The sequence below is a fragment of the Moschus berezovskii genome, chromosome 16 (genome assembly GCF_049115385.1).
Source record: "Moschus berezovskii isolate FMDL1 chromosome 16, NW_MosBer_1.0, whole genome shotgun sequence".
In the NCBI taxonomy this organism is placed as follows: Eukaryota; Metazoa; Chordata; class Mammalia; order Artiodactyla; family Moschidae; genus Moschus; species Moschus berezovskii.
In genome coordinates, this window is record NC_142475.1 from 43,684,937 (window position 1) to 43,700,129 (window position 15,193).

Here is a 15,193-nt window from a genome sequence, read left to right on the forward strand (position 1 = left end):
CTGTAGAAGAATCTGCCTGCAATGCAGGAGACTTGGGTTCCATCCCTGGGTTGGGAAGACCCCATGGAGAAAGGAATGACTACCCACTCCAGTATTCTTGCCTGAAGAATTCCCTGGACAGAGGAGCCTAGTGGGCTACATTCCATGGGGTTGCAAAGAGTTGGACACGACTGCCTGACTAACGCTTTTCTTTCAAGGATTAAGTGGATAACCAGGATCTGAAGCCAGTGAATATAAATGGCATATTTATGATTCTGAGTAGTGAGGGTCTAAAAAGCGGTAAGACAGTGACTATTTGTTGTGCTATCCTGGGCTTGGAAGAACGAAAATACAGAAGAAAGAAAGGATAAATGTTCTCTCTGTCTCTCTGACTCTGTATGGCTTATTCAAACATAGTAACCAGAGAGGTCCTTCTGAACACGTCAGATGATGACACTGTCAATGAATTTCCATTTCATTCAGAATAAAAACTAAAGCCCTTGCAATGGTCTGGCCCACCTAACCAGGGATTCCATGACCTCTTTGCCCTCCTTCCAATACTGCTCTCTTTCCTCACTCCACTGAGTCTGTGGACACTGCAAGCCTCAGGGCTCCCTTCTTCCTCTGCCTGGAAACTTTTCCCCCAGAGGTCCACATGGTCTCTGCCCAGTAATAGATTCTACATGACTATCTCCCTCAAATCTTTTACGTCTTTGCTTAAATGTTACCTAGCTGGGCCTTTCCAGACCCCGTGTGAAACTGTGTCCCCTCCTTTCCCACAGTGTCCATGCCTCCTCCTGCCTGCTCTTTTCTCCGGAGCATTTACTGACCTCTGATAACATTCCAGTTCTTATGTATTTGCTCATTATTGATCCTCCTCTTCAGAATGTAAATTCCGTGAGGCATGAATTTTTATCTCTTTTGTTCAGTGCATAGCTCCCAAAGAGTATGACATATAGTTGAAAATAAAATATACCATGAAGAAAATGTGTGACTGTGCATAATTACAACAACATACAGGAATGAGCAGCCTGTATAGGAGTTTAATGCATTAGTCAGACTTGTTTGGTTTTGGTTTTTCACTCATAATGTCTCTATCAATGATTCTTACTTAGGGGTATTACTCCACTCTTACGCCTCCAGGAAGGTGCTTAAGAATGTATACAGGTAATTTGGTTGTCGCATTTTGTGGAAACTGGAGAAGATTCTATAAGGCATTTTGTGTTTTGAGGATTCAGGCATGATAAATGCCTGTTGGGAATGGGAGTCCCTCAGGACAAAATATTTTCCCACCCAAATTTCAACATCATTCCTCTTGAGAAGCACCGCTGAAAAATCATGTTTCCTTATCTATAAAGATAACAAAGGTCTACCTGTTACTATTATGAGGCTGCTTATTAATAACTAGGAAAAATATTAAAAATACACAGACATTATATTTTATTTTAGGAATTATTTATAATTTACCTGAAAGCATTAATATAAATATTATTTATATAATAATTATACTATATAATATGATTTGTCATTTTGTTTTCTATCTCCAAAAAGGTATCTCATGTTCTTAGATTTTTTTTTCTATATGACTGTTTAAATTGGTTTAATGTCTTAAGTTCATGAATCCAGTTGAAATAGAATTCTTACTTCCTCTGTGTTACGTGTTCAGCACCTCACTAAAGCTACAGGGAAAAGACCTAGATTTCAAACATAGCAATCAAGTCTATTATTTCCTGATTTGATTCAAATGGAATCACTGAGCAAATGCAGTCCTTCACATACTTCTCACTTGTTCTTCTTTTTTTTTTCCTCCTCGGCCTACCCTCATTCCTCAGCACAAATGATGGAGGAAAGGCTGAAGAACTCCTTGCTCTTCTCTCAAAACCTGCGTAATTTGCCTCATTCTTCTTCAAATAAAAAATGAAGTCTTATCTATTTCTGCAGTGTAGTTGTTGCCACTTTCATTTGACATATGAGGGTGAAATCAGGGGCCAACATAAAAATGTCTCTTCAAGCAATCCATATCTTAAGTTAACCATTTAGACTGCATGGACCTGTTCCCCAAAAGACATTAATTTAATTCTGATTTTAGCTTCAGATTTTTTTTAAAGTCATTTAAGAGATAAAAGATACTGCTTTTCTGAGAAAATAGGGTTGGTTAATTGCTTCTGTGGTAAACTAATTATGTTAGCACATACTCTCTAGGTATAGAGAACCCATAGATCCATTGTCATATTTAAGAACACCACGAAAAAATTATAGTGTTGGTAAAAATAATGATATTTTTTTGTTTATTCCTTATCAGGAAGAGTGTGCATGCAGTGCTTTACATAATTATTTCATTTAACCTTTACAACTGCATTCATTCATTGGTCTGCCTAACAAATATTTATTGGGCACTTACCTAGGGTCTGGACATACATCAATAAATATAGCAATAAACAAGCACGTTTCCTTCCTTCAAGAGGCTTACATTCTGGTGGGAGAGATATGGAGGGCAGAAAAGTGTCAATTGGAAGGGGGCCTATATTAAAGTGGGAGAGAAAGAAACCCTTGTGACTGTCTGGGAGAATAATGTCCCAGTTTGTTGGCAGAACAAGAGAAAAGTCTGAGGTGGGGATGAACTTGGCAAAGGGGAAGAAGGAAAGTCGGGGCAGAGTGAGCTGCAGGGAGAATAGGAGAGAAGGATGTTGGAGAATGAGGTAGAAGCCAGTCAAGTCATAAGTGGTAATAAAGCACTGGGTTTTATTAAATGCTTGGGGATGTCTTTGGAAGGTGTTGTGTAGGAAAGTCATTAGATGTGCTTTATTTTCAAAAGGAGCAATGCAGATGCCATATTGTGGTGGGCTATCAGAGAGAAAGGTAGAAGCAGAGAAACATGCTGGGAAGCTGCCAGCCTTTAGACCTGTTTCCTCCAAACTGTTTGGTTGTGCACCCTTATTTGTAGAAAGTTCTGGATCTTGCACTCCAACTATATACAATATAAATATACCACATGCTAATAGATACTAGACAGTTTTCTATGCACTAGTCTGTGTGCACTATGAAATAGAGATAAGTAAAATATTTAAACAAACGTAGGAACCAGAAATCAAATTGCCAACATTTGCTGTACCGTGGAGAAAGCAAAGGAATTCCAGAAAAACATCTACTTCTGCTTTATTGACTACACTAAAGCTTTTGATTGTGTGGATTGCAACAAACTGGAAAATTCTTAAAGAGATGGGAATGCCCATTACCTTACCTGTCTCCTGAGAAACCTATATGTGGATCAAGAAGCAACAGTTAGAACTGAACATGGAACAACTGGTTCAAAATTGGGAAAGAGTACCACAGGTTGTATACTGTCACCCTGTTCATTTATTAACTTATATGCAGAGTACATCACGTGAAATGCTGGGCTGGATGAATCATGAATCACAAGCTGCAATTAAGATTGCTGGGAGAAATAACCACTTCAGATATGCAGATGATACCACTCTAATGGCAGAAAGTGAAGAGGACCTAAAGAGCCTCTTCATGAGGGTGAAAGAAGGAAGTGAAAAACCTGGCTTAAAAGATGAGATGCATAGATAGCATCACTGACTCGATGACCCTGAGTTAGAGCAAACTCCGGGACATAGTGAAGGGCAGGGAAGCCTGGCAGGCTACAGTTCAGGCTGCAGACTTAGCAGGTGAACATCAACGGTGAACTGGCCTGGGAGCTCTCCCGTCTCACCAGAGGGAAAATTTGCAAGGCAGAACCATCTGTAAAACACCAGCCTTCTTGGTCAACTAGTGACCAGACATGGTGCATCCCCCCACAGGAATGCCTATGGTTTCTCTTCTTGCCCTCAGTATGAAACATGGAAATACTTATGTTCAACTACTGCAGTTTTTCTCAGCCAGAACTTCTTAACATAGTGTTCTTCTCCTCTTTCTCCATGGAAATGTCTTTTACGTTGGGATCTCAAAATATTTTGTGAAATTAAATACAAAAAGAATGGTAGAAGGAAGGAGGCAGGGAAGGCAAGAAAGTTTTACTATTGTAAAACTATTGAAAATCAGGAAATAATTAAATTCATCATTATTAATTAAAATCTTAAACACAAAACAATTAATTATAATATTTTATTGAAGGAAAAATAATATAGTGGGGTTCAAAAAGCTACACTTGTTATGCTTTATAAAGTCAGAGGTTTACATAGGTTTTATGTATGTACACATTCATGACATTATATCACAACATCAAAGGCACATTTTACTGCCACAGTATTAGGTAATGAATAAAAAATATCAAATTAATCTTTAAAAAATGTAAAATGATACAATCTATTTTAGGATTATGTACATATTTGAAACATTCAGATATTTTTAAACACGTTCTATGTGCATCATAATTATCTCTAATTCTCGGAATATTATGGTACCAAAATTCTGTTTGTCAAATAACAAAGCACAAGATGCTGTAATCTATAACCAAGCACCAGTTAAAATCAGTGTTAAATGCTCCATCAATTAGTTTGACTTCTAACACATGCAAAATGAAGTGGGTACTTAAGAATTTAAGATAACCATTGCAAAACTTTTAGGGTCTCCATTTTTTTTTGTCTTTAATTAGTTGATTTCTTTTGAGAAAATGGGGAGAACTGGATGACTTTGATCAATGTTTTCTTAGTGGTTTTATGGAATCCTAGGGCTCTTAGAATAAACTTCCAAGGCACTGGAGAAGGTTTAATCCATGTTATCCATATTATATATTGGAGCTTTGTATAGGATTGAGAGCATACAAAGTGTTTATTGCTTTAAAATAAATTTGAAAATACTAATATGGAAAACTGCTTTAAAGTATATTTCATTTGGTTATGCTAACACAGTTTAAGAAGTATCTTTGTCGAAACAGATTATCATACTTAGTCAGCTGCACAACTCAAGTGAAAGGTTATCTAAAAATGTTGCCTTCGTTAGTTACAGGGGATATAATTCTAAGTTTTTATGTATATTTTTAAGTCCAGAAGGAATTTTAATGGAACAATAAAATGTCATCATTAGCTCAATAGAATAACCAAAGAGCATTATCAAATTATAGATCAACAGGTAAAAGTGGAGAAAGAATCTTCTGATATATGAAATTGTTTTAATATATAAAAATAAATGATCACTTCTGAAAGTGAAACACAGAGTTCTGTTCACTAGTTTTACTTCTTATCGTATTTATAATGTAAACAAAATTAAAAATATAATATAATAAGCACCTCAGGACTAGAATGCCATAAAAATTATTATTATTTAGGAAAACGAATGTCAAGATATATTATATGTATTACCCTCCTAGAAAATTATGTAAATAGAATCAAGCATCTTTAATGCCATCAGAGTTACAGAGTATCCAAGAATTTAATATTATGCAACTTAAATTTTTATTGAACTGAAGAAATGGCTTTATTTGCAGGCCAAGTTGCCATCAAGAATTTGTCATTACAACCACCAGAGGGCGCCAGTGCCTGAAGCACGGTTGGTGTAGGTGTAATCTGAACTGAACCTTTAGTTGATAACTTGAATTTTACATTCCAAGTTTAAAAATGCTTTTTAAAAGACGGATAATTTCTAAGAAATATATTTACATTCTGAAACACCCAAATAATGTTGGATTGTTATATAAAAATAAAGCGCACTGGCTTATTTTGGTTAAGATTCATTTAACAGGACGTTATTAATATTTCTAAATCAGGAATTGAAAGGACAACATTTGTAACTGTGAATAAAAAGAGACTTCTTAACCTAATAACACTAACAATTCATTTAGCACCACATATATAGCACCAGAATAGATACTGATAGTTCATACTTATTAAAAACTTTAATTGCAAAGAAACTTCAAAATTAAAGCAAGTATATTGTGGTTGTAATGAATTTTCAGCACCATTAACCAGTGAACTGAGTAACTTTCTAAGTTGTTGACTGACCTCTCATAAGTCAAAGTTAGAAGATGAAATAATTTTTAAAAATCATTTTGCATGTGTTTAAATGTCTTCCCTCACACATATAACAATACAAAAAAATGCAAATATAAAACAAAGATAATATTAGACGTTGATAGAAATCTAATTTTACTCTCCCTAAACACTTCTGTAGGAAACGGCTTCTTTCCATCCAAGACTGGTATCCTATGATACTGCAGAACATTGGGAGTGTTGTTATACAAGGGGGAGAAAACAGACCCCAGTTTAAGCATGACTTTTCCTTCCTGAACACATTCAAATGATCTGTTTAACTATGTATTCACTTAATAAGCAGGATATGAATACAGAACACTTGAACTGGCCTAAATATGTCTTCGGTTGCTTATGTAGATGTTATAAGTTGATCTAACACAAGCATATACTAATGAGAAAAATATATATTGCTTCAATTCAAATATTCTGAGTAAATTATACTGATTGAATTTTCCCTACTGTTTGGTCAGCTCTGTGCTAAAACCTCATGGAACTTTCAAATGAGTATTTCCACGAAAGTTTCAAATGAACTGCAAAGTGAACTTGGTAGGGAAGTCCTAACGGACCACGGAAGTGATGCTGCTTAGACTACTGGACAGGAAAAAAAACAACAAAACATGATAAATATGAAAATTGTTTCTGCCACATTTTAAAAGCAACATAGGAACCTACCATAACCAGGAACATTAAGAGTGTGCCTATACAACTCAAATACAATTCTGTAAGGGAATCCATCGGTGTAACAGCTCAACTTGTAATTTTTCCAGTCTTTTGATGACATGGAAGCCAAAAAATTGATGTTATGACAGAATTTTTTTTTAATTTTTCTACTGAATAAAAGATGTAATGAAAAATCCATACCAAAGATAAAAATCAATGCTGTAGAATATGTATGCCAATCACCGTTTAGAATGAAACCTATTGAAATGAAAATCTCAATACTATTTAAAGCTGCTCTTATGAAATAGCTTATGGCCAGACCCTTTTTCCCTCTGGGAGTTACAGTGAGAAATAGCTATCCTAGCACCATTGTTTCATGCTGTGAAAAGTATGACACTCTGGGTTGATTCGAGCAAATGTTCATTTGCTTTAGCCTAGAAAATAAAACATTTCACATGGCCACTTTATATTACTAAGTTTAAGAAGCACAGATAGAACAAAAAATATACCCGTTACATTTTCAGCTCAGTTGTTAAGTTATAAATAAACTTATCTTTGGAAAAGACTGTTGTGTACAAGTTTATGAGTATGTGGTTCCTAGTCTTAATCTGATATATTTGGTGCTTTATCTGGATTGTTGATGCACTCAAAGCTTTGTATTTAAGCCATTTTTGTCTTAATGAAACATGTAAAGGTGAGATTCCTCTAATTCTTGCAATACTAGACTGTTGAGTTAATTCTAAAAACCTATTCATTAAGAACTTATTACACTATAGCCATTATATAAGAAGCTGGTATAAACACACAAAGATAAGACAGAATTTCTGCCAAAGAGGAGCTCATGAAAGACTTAATTTTATCTCAAATAAAAGCTTCACAACATTAATGATAATTTTAATATTCATGATTTTCTATTAATATGGTAATTTTACCCTCAAATGAACTTCTGTGAATCATGTGGCAAATATCATTATTCTTTTTGAGACCTGAGAAATCAAGCCACACAAGTAAACCATCTATAGGATGGAACTGATTGTAGCCTTTTTTTGGTTTAATAGTTATTTTACTACTTCTGTAGAACTAGTTTAGGAAACTCAAGAAAGACTTTTTAATAAAGCAAACACATGTCCCACTAATGAGCTTTCTCTCCAGTTGCCTGTATATATTAGCTGAAAGTTGATTTGAGACCTGACTCTTCCTGTTATTTCTGTTCTTCATATTAGTCTCCAAAAATACTTAACTTTAATAAAGTCTATATATGTTCCCACAAAAGCAAAGTCGTTTGATAGGAAAACATTTGGTCAGATTCAGTGTGTGAAAGAAATCTGGCCAATTATTTGTCATCATGAAAACCTGAACTCCAGATGCTGGATAATCCTCCATTGGATTTAATTAACTATCTGTCATTTTTCAATGAATCTACACTAAGAAACTGCAAATGTGTAGGGAATTTTAAACAAGTAGCTTCCTTCTGTTATTTGTACTCTGAAACTAACTGTGTTTACTGATTCTGTAATTCTACCGCAGCGTTATATAACTTGAACCACACACACGCACGTGCACATGCGTGCACATGTAAAACGTAATGTGTTAAGTGTCTTGATCCATGTGTTGAATTTCTCCTGTCTGGAAGTGATTTGGAAATAAGAATTTCCAAAATCACATGAGTGAAATTTTCATAGTGACTTTGATTTGCTTTCTACCACACTTCACTTTTGGGGCTTCCCAGTTGGTTCAGCGGTAAAGAATCCACCTGCCAATGCAGGAGACACAGGAGATGCAAGTTCAGTCCCTAAGTCAGGAAGATCCCCTGGAGAAGGAAATGGCAACCCACTCCAGTATTCTTGCCTGGAGGGAGAATCCTATGGACAGAGAAGACTGGTGGGCTACAGTCCATAGGGTTGCAAAGAGGCAGACACTACTGAAGTGACTGAGCATGCACGCAAACTTAATGGAGAACAGAAAAATATTCTTCTACCTAGATATGGTAATAAAATTTGGTAATTAGTGCCTGGAAAATCATCTGGAGGCCCCTTTCACAAAATCATAGCTGTCTGTGGTGTGTACATGAGATTTTCCACGTGATGCTCAAGGACAATCATGCTGAGTAGACTGATTCTCATCAAATAAGGACAATGGAGAGCAGGAGATATCCTTGGCACCCGCACCGTTTCTTTCTGGTTTCCCTCACCTCCTGCTCACAGGCTTCAAAGTATATTAAGCCTTCAGGATATGCCTTTCTGAGGCTCTCCGTGTGTGCTTGTGTTTGTGTGTGTGCGCGTGCGCATGCGCGGTGACCCTACTTCCGTGGGTTTGCATGCCTGTCTCCTGAATCTTACTTCTCTTGGACCTCCTCGATTTACTTAGGTCTTGCTTTCCACCTTCCAAAACAACTATTTACACTCACAGTTGTTCATTCTTCCCTGCTTCCTTTAGTTCCAAGCACTACAGCTACATTTTCATGCTAACCAGGAGACTTACATAGTACACGGCGTGGCCTATCACCTATTCCACCTACATGTGAACATCGTTGGGTTCACTGCCTCAAATTTACATGAAAAATCAATCTATTAATAAATAACATTTTTACAGCAAGATATTGAATTGGCCAAAAAGTTCATTTGTTTCCCTGTAAAATCGCAGAAAAACCTGAACAAACTTTTTGGACAACCCAATAATCAGGCTGCATTATTTCCTGAATATTTTTGTGAGCTTCTTGAAGACAGGAATTATGTCTTATTATCCTTGCATGATCAGAACATAACTAGCAGAGTGCCTTGCCCATCATAACCACTCCACATATGATTACTGGTTCAATAAAAGAGGTTAAGCAAAATAAATGCATTCAACCTTACATAAATTGAGAATATCTTTTGGTGGACCCAAATAAAACAAAATATTTCCAGAATGAAATCTGTGGTTCTTAATTAAACTATTATATCTAGATATCATGGAGTTTTATTAGTAGTTTGCAAATGATCAGTTTGGGGATATTAAGGAAATGGGTGCAGGAGATGTCCTACCACCTAACATATTGTTTAGAATAGGATTTTTTAAAAATTCCTCCAGGTTAGCTACAAAATCATATTATCTATGTATTAAATCATCTATATATGTGTATTTATAGGCCAAATATATGTTCTATTTGTTAGGAATGTAACATAATAATTTCTTTGGAAAACAAGCTTTGGAATTGGATGCATCAACTATGTCAATACAACATATACAGTATTTTAATTTAGACTTAGAGGTCAGAAAGTAGAAATGGATGTTTGATTACCGCAAAGGATTAAACATACAAGATAAACACTAATCTTTACAATGAATAATAAAATGAAAACAAGATTATGATAAAATATGTATAATATGTGCAAAACTCAATATATATATATGCCTATGATTCCCAGAAACTGTTATATTTCCTGGAGGAAAGGGTAAGCTTATTTAAACCAATACAGGTAGTTTGACGTTACACCTGGAAAGCAGAGATTGTCAGTACAAGACCCTCCGTAACTTGGAGGGCAAGCTGAACATGGTACCCCTACTTTATATGGTGCTTCTCCGATCCAGTTGCCCCTAGGGAAAAAAAAAGAAGAGAGAATAAATGTTTCTTGCTCATTTTAAAAAATCTGATTATCCTTAAGCACATGATGAAAGTGAAAGAGGAGAGTGAAAAGGTTGGCTTGAAGCACAACATTCAGAAAACAAAGATCATGGCATCTGGTCCCATCACTTCATGGCAAATAGATGGGGTAACAGTGGAAACAGTGTCAGACTTTATTTTTGGGGGCTCCAAAATCACTGCGGATGCTGATTGCAGCCATGAAATTAAAAGACACTTACTCCTTGGAAGGAAAGTTATGACCAACCTAGATAGTATATTAAAAAGCAGAGACATCACTTTGCCAACCAAGGTCTGTCTAGTCAAGGCTATGGTTTTTCCCGTGGTCATGTATGGATGTTAGAGTTGGACTGTGAAGAAAGCTGAGCGCAGAAGAATTGATGCTTTTGAACTGTGGTGCTGGAGAAGACTCTTGAAAATCCCTTGGACTGCAAGGAGATCCAACCAGTCCATTCTAAAGGAGATCAATCCTGGGTGTTCATTGGAAGGACTGATGCTAAAGCTGAAATTCCAGTACTGTGGCCACCTCATGTGACAAGTTGACTCACTGGAAAAGACTCTGATGCTGGGAAGGATTGGGGACGGGAGGAGAAGGGAACAACAGAGAATGAGATGGCTGGATAGCATCACCAACTCGATGGACATGAGTTTGAGCGAACTCCTGGAGTTGGTGATGGACAGGGAGGCCTGGCGACCTGTGATTCATGGGGTCGCAAAGAGTCGGACACGACTGAGTGACTGAACTGAACTGAACTGAACATGATCACACATTGACGTGTGATAACATTTTCAGAAGTGTGTCATTTTTATAAAAGCACTGAAAGTTACATCCATTTCTTATTTCTGTAACAATTTATTCTATATATCTTACTTTTAAAATACTTTCTTTCTGAGTAAGTTAATATCATGTTAATTTACAATAATTTACAATGCATGGTGACATTATTAGTCAACCCACATCTGACTTGATGATCTATCCATCACCACAGCTGCCTCTTTCCTACTGCAGCCTTCCAGAACACATACATTGTGTCCTCTTAAATGTACTTTTTAAAAAGTCATGCTAGTGCTATTATAAAGATAGTAAAATATATACAAATACATATATATATATATACACATATATAAGTGTGTATGTGCTCAGTCGCTCAGTTGTATCCAGTTCTTTAGGACCCCGTGGACTGTAGCCCACTAGGCTCCTCAGTCCATGAGATTTTCTAGGCAAGAAAACTGGAATAGGTTGTCATTTCCTTCTCCAGGGGATCTTCCCGATCCAGGGATCAAACCCTCCTGTCTTATGTCTCTTGCATTGGCAGGTGGGTTCTTTACCACTAGTGCCACCTGGGAAGCCCATATACAGTATATATACAATTCGGGGAGGCTTAGAAATGGTGACATGAACAAGAAGTTGTCATAAGCACAAAAAATAGGTTTTACATGTTCAAAGGATTTCTTTCTAAAGTTGACTAGTTTAGATTCTCAGTATTCATAAAATGAGACATGGAAAACTCAGTAAGAGAATAATGGTTTACAGAAGCAGCCATTAAAGATGATTCCAAAACATTTTCCTATATGTAAACTCACAGTTATCATTTTTAGCAATACTGTTAATTTTTTAAAATAATGCTGAACACATTTAACTGAATGTTGTCAATATTTTCCTTCATCTTGATGGCCATAATGGTACACCAAATTCAGCATTTAGGATAAAAACAGTCACAACGTCTTACTGTTACTAAGCTCTTTTAGCTATGATGGAGAAAGCAATGAATTCACTTACAGCAGCATGGTGATTAGTAACTACAGTACTAACAGATAACCACAGAGCCAGAAGTGTGAAGGAAACTGAATGGTCAGGAAAAAATGCGGTGTGTTAATAGTAAAAAGTCAGGGTTGAAGATAAAACAACAGTGGAAAAGCTAACATATTGAGCCATTGGGGAAGCGCCATATTCAATAGTAAATCAGTCAATGAATAAACATATTATTCATCCTTTTAATTTTTATCCTTTCAAGCTAATTCATTTTCATTCTCTCATTTCTCTCTTTCCCTCCACCGCCCCCCGCCCCCACCCAACCCTGTTTCATTTTTCCCTGAAAAACAGGTAGACTTGAGATAAGTTCATGCTGGTATTCAACTTATCAGTCAGAATTTTTAAACTTTCTTCACTGCCTGTTTCAAAAAATGGTTCTCTGTTACAGCAAATACAACATACTAACACAATATCTTAATCTCTTAGACATAAAACAATCAGACATCTCATCAATAATATTGCAAAAATCCCATCATTGGCCAAAAACAGAATAGCCAAATGAATGTAATAAAAACATCTTTCACTATTTGAGTACTGCCTGGCCTATTTATGTCAGAAAGAAGAGTTAGAGTCTTAATAGGAAAATATAAGGTGCATAACTGAAAATATCAAACAAATGCACAGTTTTAATGCTTTTCATGATGCAGTCACATTTTACTTTCCAAATCTTACTATTCTAATAACTGTGAAGAGGGGACCATTGGGAAAATCGCTATTTTTCTAACTTTGCAAAAACACTGCGCCTGGCATACGACCATATAAATGAGTAATGCAGTTATTTGTGAAACGTTTTCTCATTCCCTCCCCATACTGGCAAAGCTGGAGAAAAATCTTTGTTTGGGACTTACTTTGGAAGACACCAGGCGTGTCATAAATCCTTTGCACATTTTAGTATTTACTCCAAAAGGGAAAAGACTCATGTATAAATACTGGAACACTTTATCCAAAGAGTCATTGTTATCAAAAAGGCATTTTATCAAATGTTAACAAATGTTTGTTTATCCTCATAATATAAAGAATGCTCATAAATATAAAATACAACCATATTTTATAATATTTGATCAATTTTTACAATATGAAATATACAATTTTATGTTGCAAGGATGAAATTACTGAATTTTTTTATACTGAAATTTAAATCATGGCACAAATTTCATTAAAAAAATGTCATATCATTTAAATTTTCCCTTCTGATTCTGAATGCCTCCTTAACCACCTATGGAAAAAATAAACTGTGATTTTAATTCTACCCTTAAAAGAAAGAAGGGCTTGTTTTTTTTTCCTAGTGAAAAAGTTAAGCCAACATTCTAGGAATGATTGATGAGAATACTGTGGTGTTGATAAATTCCCTAGAAGATCCTTGCCTGAGACTTTTATATAAGCTATCAAAAGCCTGGAAGTACATGTTTATTTTATAATTACCAGGTCTAAAGAAAGACGAGGAGGAGAATTTAGTGAATCTCCAAATCACAAATTGTCTTGCCCAGAATTTTAATCTAGAATCCTTGTGAAAAGAAATCTTTCCGCTTTTAACTTTTCAGATATATGAGAAGATGGAAGATTTGAGGATCTGAGCTTGTTAGTTAAGTCTTACTCATATTACTTACCTATTAAAAATATCTATCAGACTGAAGATATTTAACATCATTAAAGATTTCAGGAAGTAGAAGCCAACCAGATACTTACTTTGGGGCATAGTTGCATACCAAATAAACTGCACGGCGCCATACAGCTCCCCAAACATTCATGTTTTGACAAGTATGAATTGCACATCCTATTCGATTGGAGGTGGCCCAAACCATCTGAGAAAGTAAACCGATATACCATTATTAGAGTCAGGAGTTAAGAAAATGCAGGTTCACCAAAATACAAAGAACATTTTTTTTAAAGAATGAATCAGAACTGAACAAGACAAAATAACCTGTGTATAATGTGTGCACATGGGGCCGAAACATCTCATAGGACAGCGGGGATTGCAGTCCTGGGGATATGGAAAGGCATAGTCCTTCACTTCATCATACCATGGCTTGACCAACTGGAGAATAGAGCGGTATCTAAATATCAAGAAACACAATAAGCACTCACAGTACAGCAGTGGCAATGTACAGTGGAATCATATTAAATTACAAGCTAATTGTTCTTTTGCAGGCTATTAATGGCAAATCAAGAGCATGTCCACCCCCTCACAATTACCATCACCACACAGCAGAATCCTCTGTTCTCCCTGTAGAGCCAAGCATGAAAATGTTCAGGCCTGGAGCAAATGATCCTGTATTTGTTTAAGTGTGAGTCTGGTTGTTTCAAGAAGAGAAATGCAAATATTTCAGGAATTGTCATCTTTACTCTGTTTTTACCAATGTCAGAAATGTCTTCCATTGGAACCTTATACATAATTAAAAATTAGATATTAAAAAAAAACTGTGATACTAGACTCAGAGTGTTTTTTCCCCTTAAAGTTGTATCATTTTAATTTAATGAGACTATACCTGATGTTTCTCCCCTATATGCAAGGGAATGAGTCTTTGAATGTTGGATGATGACCTCTCACAGTGTAGAAAAATTATCCTATTACTGGAAGCAGCTTCATTCACAGTTGCATATACTTGCATATACATATATGTGCATATGTATATATACATCCGTTCCGTTCCATCGCTCAGTCGTGTCCGACTCTTTGCGACCCCGTGGACTGTAGCCTACCAGGCTTCTCCGTCCATGGGATTCTCCAGGCAAGAATACTGGAGTGGGTTACCGTTTCCTTCTCCAGGGGATCTTCCCGACCCAGGGATCGAACCCGGGTTTCCCGCATTGGAGGCAGACGCTTTAACCTCTGAGCCACCAGGGAAGCCCGTATATATACATATATGTGTAAATACATTGAATTTGTATAACACATATACAGGAATATGCAAACATGGGAAAGCTGCATACACAATAATGGCTTCTGCCACTATCAAGGGGTTTTTCTGAGCTAGAAGAGATAGGAAAAGGACACAACCTGATTCTTTCAAAGATTCTGTGAGATTAGTGTATAATAGATTAAGGCATGGTGTTCCAAGAGTGAAAGAGAAAATGGGTTTTTTTTTAGGCTTTTTAAAAATGTAAATAATTTTTGAAGACATCTAAAACAGTCATAGACCAAGCATC

The 15,193-nt window shown here is 36.1% G+C and overlaps 1 protein-coding gene across 1 annotated transcript in view; it reads right to left on the minus strand.

Moving 5' to 3' along the window:
- Nucleotides 1–4,060: 4,060 nt before the first annotated feature.
- Nucleotides 4,061–15,193, minus strand: part of PI15 (peptidase inhibitor 15) — a 39,993-nt gene continuing 28,860 nt past the window's right edge. The window contains exons 4-6 of the mRNA XM_055432095.2: nucleotides 13,968–14,100; nucleotides 13,733–13,848; nucleotides 4,061–10,187 (exon numbers count right to left, since the gene is read on the minus strand). Of these exons, the coding sequence (XP_055288070.1) occupies nucleotides 10,052–10,187; nucleotides 13,733–13,848; nucleotides 13,968–14,100 (385 nt within the window). The 3' untranslated portion in view covers nucleotides 4,061–10,051. The remainder of the gene's footprint in view (nucleotides 10,188–13,732; nucleotides 13,849–13,967; nucleotides 14,101–15,193) is intronic.